This window comes from Pinus tabuliformis, chromosome 1_1 (assembly GCF_031772625.1).
Source record: "Pinus tabuliformis cultivar Carrire ecotype Pingquan chromosome 1_1, CPIR1, whole genome shotgun sequence".
NCBI classification, from domain to species: Eukaryota; Viridiplantae; Streptophyta; class Pinopsida; order Pinales; family Pinaceae; genus Pinus; species Pinus tabuliformis.
In genome coordinates, this window is record NC_142297.1 from 539,835,831 (window position 1) to 539,846,776 (window position 10,946).

Here is a 10,946-nt window from a genome sequence, read left to right on the forward strand (position 1 = left end):
GAAGACAATTACAGAGCTGTGAGTGTATTGACTTGAGTGAGGCACCTGGGCCTAAAAATTGACTTGAATGGGGCAAACGGGATGAAGAACCCAGGCGGAAGTTTATTCATAATCAGAAAATCGCAGTAAGCAAATCACAATAATATTCAGAAAATTTAAAGTCCTCCCAAACCTGAGCTCTCCGTTCGCTTTGTTCTCGCCGTCTCTCTTCCTCTACTCTGCAAATTCAAACACACAACAAGGATTCTGTCATTGTCCTAGAACCGAGTTCCTTTTTTATTTGCAATCCCAGAGTCTTTTTTAATTTATTACTTCGTTTAAATTTCAATTACGCGCCACAGATCTCTACCGTCCAAATTCTACTTCTAATCGACGGTTGACCTTGTGATCCTCATCCGCTATCACACGGATCACGAAAACCTGCTTTCTATTAATATATGTAAAAGGAATGGGACAGAGACGAACGCCGTTAGAGAGACGGAGTAGTTGACCAACACATTGGTAGGAAAAGGTGTTTTTCTGAAAACGAAAACCGAAAACCGAGGAGGTTTGAAATGGTACAGGTGTACGCATGGGTTGTATGGATATGGCATGGATGCAAGATGAGGTGTTTTGGCGGTCATCGGAAAGTTCGGTAAGGAAGCCGACCATCTCTCATACATGCTATGCCATGTATGTATTACCATCTAAATGGATGTCACGACAACGCTGAAAAGTCACATTAAATATCGCTTGCCATGTTCATGCTCAGGGAATGTAGAGACGTATTTCGGTTGACCAAATGTACTCTTAAGAGTCTTAAATACCCAATAGCATGGGATTTATTGGTTGCCCATGTTCATGCCCAGGCGAATGCAGAGACGTATTTCGGTTGACCAAATGTACTCTTAAGAGTCTTAAATACCCAATAGCATGAGATTTATTGGTTCCCTAAGAAAAGAACTCCGAGAAAGTGAGTTAGGTAAATGCCCCATTAATTGCTGTCCTTCTACTCCTCATGTTCAAATGCCGCATTAATTGCTTTCCTCCTCCTCATGTTTATTCAAGTTTGTGCAGCTGCCAACAGTGTGGCCCGAATTACTCGTAAGGGCCATGGCTGGAGGTATGGCCCATCGGGTAGTTATATTAAATAACGAATAGGCTGGGAAATATTGCTCGCCAACTTCAAATATGTTGCAGAGTTTGGTGTAATGCATAAAATATTATCAGTATCATTCCACGAAAGAGTACCTAGCCTGATTAAAATTACAGGGGACTTCAAATATGTTGCAGATTTCCGTGTAGTACATAAAATATTATCAATATCATTTCGTGCATTGTATAATAAAATATCAATATCGATTATTCATTTAATATTTTCATCTCCTGCAGTGTATAATAAATTATCAATATCAATTATTCAACGAATTTATTATACAATATCAATTATTCATTTAATATTTTCATTTCGTGCAGTGTATAATAAATTATCAATATCAATTATTCAAGTTTCATTAAAGAATTTGGTGGTATATGTTACTCATTAAACTATAAACCCTCATTGGTGGTATATGTTACTCATTAAATTATAAACCCTCAACTAATATTTGTAAAATATTTATAAAATTATAATTTCATTAAATTTAATTGGATTAAATCTAACAAATAACATATATATATACTACTCAATACATTAATGGAATTATAACCTCTCAACTAATATTTATAAAATTATAATTCCATTAAAACTGTTACTAATTGGGCTCCACAAATATTGATAACCAATTATTCTGGCCATAACATCCGCATAATTATTCTGGCCATATGGCATGGATGCAAGATTAGGTGTTTTGGCGGTCATCCGAAAGTTCGGCAAGGAAGCCGACCATCTCTCATACATGCTATGCCATGTATGTATTACCATCTAAATGGATGTCACGACAATGCTGAAAAAAAAGTCACATTAAATATCGCTTGCCATGTTCATGCCAAATGTACTCTTAAGAGTCTTAAATACCTAATAGTCTTAAATACCCAATAGCATGGGATTTATTGGTTGTCTTTTTCTTACTTGACCTAGTGTTAATGGGCATTTACCTAACTCAGTTTCTCGAGTTCTTTTCTTACTTGACCTAATATAAATGAAATAGTTTAATTTTAATATTTTACACCAAAAATTTTAGATAAATTATTTATAATATTTTATAATTATATATAAAAAAAATTTATCAACGTGATATAATTAAATTTCACCATTGTAAAAATTCCTACCATACTTATTATATAAACACAGACTAATTTTCCACTTTTTCATAATTTTAGAAATGTGAATGGGAGATCAGCGATTCCTCCTACCTGACATCAGCCAATTCAGCTATTTAAACACCCTGGATATCGTGTGGTTCTCAAGCTCAGCTTGTCCAAACTATTTTCTCTAGTGCGTGCTCGCTGTTATCGGTCATTTGGTTCTATCGCCCAATGGAGTTTGGCACGGCTATTTTGATCTCGTGCTATGCTTTCCTTCTGTTCGCCCCTATTGTGAAATCTAGCCCGCCCGGACCCGTCGTTGAATGTTCTGAATCTGATGGATTTACCAACTGCACAGTTTCTAATGCTTATGGTGTGTTCCCCGACCGTAGTACCTGCAGGGCTGCGCAAGTCGTCTATCCTGCCACCGAAAAGCAACTTCTGACCTCCGTTGCAGAGGCCGTTCAGAAGAACCAGAAGATGAGAGTTGTGACTCGTTACTCGCACAGCATTCCCAAGCTTGTATGTCCTGGTGGAGAGTCCGGTCTTATCATCAGCACACGGCATCTACACCATATTGTCTCTGTGGACAAGAGCGGAATGAGGATGACATTCGAGAGCGGTGTGACTCTTAAGGATCTCATTGATGCCGCTGCCAAAGAAGGTCTCGCGTTGCCTCATTCGCCATACTGGTTGGGTGTAACTCTAGGGGGAATGCTAGGCACTGGTGCTCATGGTAGTTCCCTCTTCGGTAAGGGCAGCGCTGTTCATGAATTCGTTGTGGGCATGAGATTAGTAGTCCCTGCATCGCAGAACGAGGGATATGCCAAGGTTGTGAGCCTCACTGAAGCAGACGAGGATCTTAATGCACTCAAAGTTTCTTTGGGGGTTCTCGGAGTCATTTCTCAGGTATTCATGGAATATCCTAGAAAGATATAACTGAATTCTATTTAATTTTAATAGAAGATTTTAAAATTTAACCAATCGCAGGATAAATATTCTCAAATAAAACTATGATGTAATTTTATTGATGAGATGAGTGTGAGGTTAGATGAGGTTAGTTTTATGGGAGAAAGGTCTCTTACAACTGATTGTATTTCTTTCTTTCTTTTCTCATTATTATTTATTATAATTTTAGATTGAGCATATAAATATTTATTATTATTATTTTTTTAATTTGCTTAATAAATATATTTATTTTAGAATTTTAATTTAATTATTAATGATTATTATGTAAATAACAGTGATTTCAGAATATTTTAAATTTATCTTAAAAAATAGTAATACATTTTTTTTAATTAAATTGATTAATTAAAAAAATGTTATATTAACCATTCTTCATAGTTAAGAATCTTGTTAGATGTTGTTGAAGGAGTTTTGCTCGAGCAGTAGAGGGCGGGCTCAAATCTGTGGAGACATACTTTATTTTATGGAAATTATGAAAAAGATATATAACCAAGTTCTATTGAAAACATTAATAATCCTCCCACCTAATTTTTGTGTAACCTCTAGATTTTATAGAGCTCTAACCTTGACAAATTTACATATTTACATTTTTACTCTACTTAAATTTAAGCAAAAAAAATTGAATACCATAATATAGCTTATGAGATGAAGTATTTTTTTCTCAGACTTCATGCTTTTGTGATTCATGATATATTCTTTATATCTTCAGGAAAAAATCACATTGAAAACAAAAGGTTGACACTTTTGGAACCCACATCAAAGTTCATCATCATGACCAAGAATTTAATTTATCTATTTTCAGAAAATATAGTTTCAAAAGTCATCCTCCATTTTCTATGAAAAAGAATTTGTGATTTTTTTTTACTAAATTTTTTTATTATTTTTCATAAATCTTGAAACCTTGTGTTTGACGACATTTTTGAGTAAACATATATATAATATTTAAGTATTTATAGTAAAATTGCTGGGAATTCAATTTAAAAAGAAAAATAATCACAGACTTTTTAAACGTTCTAAATCACTGAAAAAACATCATAATTAAAACTAATATTATGAAAATGACCGTCTCATTATTAAAAAAAACTAATTCATACCATATAGTTATGAATACTACATTCATTAATTAACCAATTAAAAGCCAACTAAAAAAACTAGGAATTTGGGGCTTGCCATTCTCTTCTGGTTTATGTCCAAGGGGTTCATTACCTCCCTTTCCCATTCATTGCCTTGATTGCACGAGTAGTTCTTTCTATGATAGCTAATTTCATGCAAAGCCTTTATAAGATAATTGAAAACAATTTTAGTTTTCATAATATGATTGAAAATAATCTTCGAAAGTTTTTTAAAATACAGTTATGTTATTTTAAATTAAAAAAATATATATTAATAAAATATATATTTTTAAATAACAAAATAAAAATTTAAAATATTATTTATTAATATTAATGTTGTAATTTTAGATTTAAATTTAATCATTATCATTAAAATCTTAGAGTAGTTTTTAACAACTATAATTTGGATTTACAAAAATTTTGTCAATCATTTGGATTTACTAAAAAACTTTGCTAGATTTTCTCTAAATATAACTGGAATTTCCATAACTTTCCAGACAACTCCTTAACCTGTTTAGACTAAGGTTAAAAGATCTAATTTTAATATTATTTTTAAATATTATGTAGCAATTCCATATTGAGAATTGAGAATAAAAAGCATGATTTCAAGTTTAATGAATTGCAATAAATTGCAAAACGCACCCTTAATATAGTTCTAATATATGCAATTGCGTATCCGGTGGCTCATCTTTCGGACAGAGAAGATTTTCGTGTGTTTTCGTGAAAAATATGGTGAACTTGATCCGAATCTACTCAATAATATTAACCCTCTTCTAACATGTATAGCTCCCGATTTACCATTTTCGGCAGCGATCTTGTTTGTACAGATTCATTTGATTGGCATAAGAGATTGTACCGGAGCCGAAGATTTACTGTATCAATGCTGCTAATCTTTATGTATTTGTCGTGCTGCGCAGGTCACACTCCAATTGCAACCTATGTTCAAGCGTTCCATCAGGAACGATCAGCAAAACGACTCCGATCTCGAAAGGAGGATAACGCAGTTTGGCCTAGAACACGAATTCGCAGATGTCACGTGGTACCCTGATCAGCGAAGGGTCCTTTATAGAGTGGACGACCGAGTGCCGGTTAATACATCCGGGAATGGAGTAAATAATTTCCTAGGGTTTCGCCCTGCATTTCATCATCTACTAGCCTTTACCAGGATACTAGGTAGGAAAATCCAACATGAATAGTCATCCAGATTGATATACATATGGATATCAATATCGAGACCGAGTTTATCAAATTCACTGTTCTTAGTTTCTTAATTCCTTAATGTTTGAATTTGCAGAGGACGAGGCAGAAAGCCATCATAGCATTCACACCAAGTGCGTATTCTCCTCCATTCACGTTAGGTCCATGATTAAACTGGCTACAGGGCTACAGAACAACGATTGCGAGTTTGTTGATTATCCAGTGATTGGGTATCAGAACAAAATGCAAGCTGCTGGATCGTGTCTCAGTAGCCCCGAGGACGGATTGGACACAGCTTGCGGATGGGATCCTCGAATGAAGGGAAGATTACTCTTCTTTCAGAATGGATTTAGTATCAGTGTGTCCAAAATCGGACAATTTCTTTCAGACGTAAGGAAACTTAGGAAAATGTTTCCAAACAGTCTGTGTGGGGTTGAGTTATACCAAGGTTTTCTGATGCGATATGTAAAAGCTTCAAGTGCTTACTTGGGAAAACAAGAGGATTCAGTTGACATCGAAATGACGTATTATAGAGCGGACGACCCCAACACTCCCAGACTGTATGAAGATGTGTTGGAGGAAATTGAGCAAATGGCTCTCGTGAAATATGGAGGTCTGCCTCACTGGGGAAAGAACCGAAACATTGCATTTGATGGGGTCATGAAAAAATACAGCAAATACGAGGCGTTTCTGGCAGCCAAAACCAAATACGATCCAAAGGGACTCTTTTCCAATGAGTGGACAGATGGTATTCTGGGAATAGGAGAGGCAGGAGTGATCATAAAGAGGGATGGATGTGCTCTGGAAGGACTATGCGTGTGCTCAGATGACGCGCATTGTGCTCCTGATAAAGGCTACTTCTGCAAACCTGGGAGGGTGTACACAGAAGCCCGCGTTTGCAGCCACACTGAAAGCCCGCCAGGCTGGATAATGGAGACAATAGTATGGCCTTTACTTACTAAGATATTTCATACTAGTATCGTCATTGCTGTAAGTGTCTGGTTATATCAGCGTTGTTTAAAGCGCCGTCCTAATTGAGTATTGTGTATTTATGTGATATTGTGGCCAGGTGACCCCATACTCGTATGTATTGCATTTGAAATAAAGTACCTACTTCTCATATTTTGATGAGAGAGTTGCTCCACATAAGCTTGGAAGTTATCGCTACTTTCATTGTTCAATTTGTTTATTCTCGGAAAAAGTAGTGACTCTGATTATTGGGCCTATTATTTTGAAATTTATTATTCTATGGATAAACTTCTTTTAGTTGATGAAGATGTGTTCTCAAATTCCATTAAAACGAAACCCCAAATTTTTAAGCTTTCGGCTCCAGGTTTAATATACACTGTCCACAGAACCAGGGACTACGACTTAGCACTTTTCCAAAGTTTTGCTTGTATCTGGGATTTGCGATAATTTAGTAGTAACTTCCTTGCTAGCGACTCGGATTTCTTTAGACCTGGAGATGTCTCGCTCCATATATTTCCCACTCCTTTGATCCATATGTTCCTCCTTTGATCCAGATGTTTTGTCAACACGTATATGTTTATGCCGATAGGCGTCCCTCCTATTGGAATTGGGCACTTTAATCATTTTTTTAATTAATCTTTTTGATCGGATGGCCTAAATTGAAAGATGCCAGTGTATTCTAGTGGTTGCCACTATATCAATGGATAGAATTCACACCACTAACTTACTTGCATGTCTAAATCACATGTTTAAAGCATACTTAAATTAATTTTTTACAAAGAATGATTAAAAATTTATTGTACCTCTTGTTGATAACCACGTATGTTCATTAGTGAGAAATGTTTTTAAAAAAATTATAAAATATTAACCTAAGAGACGTGGATCAAAGAGGAACAAGGCACCGACAGTTTTCCTCAAGCTTGTGAAACGATTAAAAGTTGAGACGTGCACCTTCTACCTCTTCATATTCTGAAACGTATGTCTATTCAACTGTTTGCCAAGTGCTTTGTCCATTAATTTAACGATTACCTTACGTGGGTGGTTTAAACGTATTCGTGTTCAACCATACCTTTTCACATTCTGGTCTCAAACGTACCCATGCTCTACCATACCTTTTCACATTCTCAAACGTACCCGTGTTCAACCATTTGCCAAGTGTTTTCCGACACCTATAAGGATTACCTGAGTGATTTCCTATGCGTTACTAATTCTCAGGCGATTTGAAGGTGGTTGCATTACTAATTCAACAACGCAGTTTTTACTATTGATAGTCATGATGATGTATGTCTTTGTGGGCATTGCAAACTGTGCTTTTGTGATAAAAGCCGCAAGAGAACGAGGAAGTCTAGCGACATCAAGCAGAAGCGCCTTGATTGGATCTTCACCACCTCATTGCAGGTTGAAATGTTGCAGATGCACTTCCTGTGTGAGAGTAAAAGTTCCCATTCATGTTGGCACCATCAGGTTGCTGTGTCATGGCGAACCGATGCCAACAAATGCCCAGCATCCTATTTATCCAACGAAGATGCAGGCGGCATTGATGTGTCGTTGCCCAACAACACCGTGGATTCCGAGTCGATTAACCTCGGGAACGACTATGCGGAGATCAAGCGAAGACGGGATGATGGCGAGGAGTTGGAGAATGACCGAGTTTGGTCGAGGGTGCTAAGCGATGTAGAAGAGGAGGGCTGTTCCAGGAAGAAGTTTAGACTGTCCAGAGAATAATGTGCTGTTTTGGAAGAAAGCTTCAGAAAGAACAGGGTGCCCGAACCTGTAAGTTTCTATACATAGTAGTTACTTACAGGTTACTGCTCTATCGTTTGTGTTTCGTCATGCTTTTGGCTGATGTAACTTCTTCTTCTTCCGTAGAAGGAAAACCATGCGTTGGCCTTACAGTTGAATCTCCGCCATCGACAAGTTGAGGTGTCGTTCCAGAATAGAAAAGCAAGGTTAGCTCCAGTGCTTTATTGATTCATTGTATTTTGCATGTCGAAATTCATATGGAAAGTTCCAATTTGGAATCAACAGCTACACAATTTGGCCTGTAACTATGAAGAATGACTTGGAAATCAATTGTTGTGCAAATTTATAGTTCGGAAAACTTTTGATCCGATGGAGATCCTATTGTGTTGATAGTTTTATTGACTCATTTCTGTTATAGGTTAATTAAATGTTATGAATTTGTTTCAGGAAGAAGCTTAAGAAAACAGAAATGGACTGCAAGCTTCTGAAGAGATATAATGAGGCACTTATAGACGAGAACAAAAAACTTCGCATAGAGGTGGAAAAACTGAAAGCGAACCGATGCCAACAAATGCCCAACGTCCTGTTTATCCAACGAAGATGCAGGCAGCATTGATGTGTCGTTGCCCAACAACACCGTGGATTCCGAGTCGATTAACCTCGGGAACGACTATGAGGAGATCAAGCGAAGACGGGATGATGGCGAGGAGTTGGAGAATGACCGAGTCGGCAATGAATTGTCAAGTATTGATCAGAGTTTCTTTACCTGTAGTCATTGTTTAGCAATGGTGGACACTGTCTCTTTGTCAAACATTTTAGGTTTTCTCTAAAGTTTCACTTTATGAAACATTTAGCGTTTCAGTGTATTTTTTATTAATTGACTTCGGTTTAGAAAGCGCTCAAGTCTCTCTTAATTTATTGAATGAGATGAGGCATCTTGATAAACCAAGGAACATATAGTTGTACAGAGTGGGAGTCTATGAAATAAACATTGTATGTAAAATTCAAATGTTTATGTGAGATCATCTCTTTCTCCGAACCTTCTTGTGTTTATGAATTTTCTCCTTTTTTTATTATCAATCTAAACATGTATAATAATCGTTTTCATTTATTATTATTTTTAATAAAATACGATGACAATTTCTCTATTCATGCTCATAGTAAAAGTAAAAGTCATCGTTATCGCTAAAAGCAGTACTTATTGACTAGTCAATGCATGCATATTAATGCCTACTTAATAACTATCATTAACACGACTTTTTCTTTCAAGGTTTCATGTTTGAGTTATACAACATAGGGAGGACACATGAAAATATTGTTATTGTAAAAAAAATTAATAAATAAAAGACCTTTTTAGGTTATTTTATCGTTATTTTAAAAATGTTATATAATTATAATTTTATTAATCATTGTTAATTTTTTTTAAATTTATTAATTTTATTAATCATTGTTTAGTTTGAACAATACAACATATTTCTATTGATGATCTTAAACCTATTCAAAAAACTTAAAGTTTTTGTAAGCCTGGATCACTCATCTCGAGACACTTACAGTGTGAGTTTTACCCTTTAGTGCCCCTTGTTCCAGTCCTCAAGTCCCAGCACTTATACATGGAGTTTTGTGCTTTTTAAAAATGTTTACAGTGTGAGAATTACCCTTTAGTGCCCCTGGTTCCAGTGCTAAAGTCCTAGCAGAGGAGAGAATGATTCGGAGGAGTCATTAGGGATCTTGGAATCCAGCTGGAGAATTAGACGAAGCTCTAGAGAGGAAGTGAAGTGGGAATTCGCAGAGGATTTAGGCTCAAAGAGAATTGAGCAGCAGAATAGTTGAAGAAAGAAACCCTAAAGAAAAATCGAAAACAGAGAGAAAACACTGAAGAATGAATTAAAGTCAATTTAAAGGGACGAACGAAGAAGTGTGGTTTCAGTATACGGGAACTGTTGGATCTTAATGATCAACGGCGTGACGACAAAGAGCGAGAACCGTCGATCTCATAGATCGATGGTCATCGCACGGTGAAGGAGCGCAGGAGTTAATGCAGAGAAAAGGCAGTTTTATAACCTTAGACAGTATTTCGAGCGAGGACTAGATGGTAAGTGGTTTGAGCATTGATCAACCGATTCCATACATATCACGACGCATGGCAGAGAGTTGGTGTAAGGACCTGCGGTACTGGGCATCACCGAAACGCGTGCGAAGGATGGAGTGCGATTTGGTGTGCGCACGAATAAATGGAATAGCAGAGCGACACTTGAAATATTATGAACGAGTGTTGAACGAGCTTGTTTATACGGTGGATGAAAGTGGGCAATCCACGTATGAAGCTGACGGTTGGAGGTTTTGCATTTGAAGTGTTGGCCGATGGGCCGACTAAGTAGAAAGGCAATACAAAGACGTTGGTGAATAAATTGTAAGGGTCGGCCAAGGAAATGGCACGACCATCCATGGAGCGTATAAGTAAACCACGCATGGAGCTCATTTAGCAATCAACGAACTCGCTCATCCAACAAGGAGAAGTGCGCAGAACAAAGGGTAGCCGTAGTAAACAAAGGGAAGACGCAGAACAGTGATGCGCCCAACCTTGGGCGAGGCTACACGGGAAGAACGCATTGTCTTGGTTTTGGGTGAGGGCGCGAGCAGAGGTCACCCTCCGCTCGGGTGAAGGTTGACACAGGTTCTTGGGTGGCTCGGGTGAGCGCCCGCCCGTCGTGTAAACATAAAACGGTGGAACGT

General features: G+C 37.0%; 1 protein-coding gene across 1 annotated transcript; it reads left to right on the top strand.

The window, feature by feature from the left end:
• Nucleotides 1-2,437: 2,437 nt before the first annotated feature.
• Nucleotides 2,438-8,829, top strand: LOC149214202 (L-gulonolactone oxidase 2-like). The gene is made up of 5 exons (XM_089389325.1): nt 2,438-3,135; nt 5,222-5,477; nt 5,599-6,491; nt 7,935-8,182; nt 8,661-8,829. The coding sequence occupies exons 1-5, from the start codon at nt 2,458-2,460 to the stop codon at nt 8,827-8,829; spliced, it is 2,244 nt and encodes a 747-aa protein (XP_089245451.1). The 5' UTR covers nt 2,438-2,457.
• Nucleotides 8,830-10,946: the final 2,117 nt, after the last annotated feature.

Bases quoted from the DNA above. Each gene is read 5' to 3' on its own strand.
- LOC149214202 (XM_089389325.1), top strand. From the start codon at position 2,458: ATGGAGTTTGGCACGGCTATTTTGATCTCGTGCTATGCTTTCCTTCTG. The intron at 3,136-5,221 runs GTATTCATGGAA...CGTGCTGCGCAG, and splicing joins TTCTCGGAGTCATTTCTCAG to GTCACACTCCAATTGCAACC. The intron at 8,183-8,660 runs GTCCAGAGAATA...AATTTGTTTCAG, and splicing joins TCCAGGAAGAAGTTTAGACT to GAAGAAGCTTAAGAAAACAG.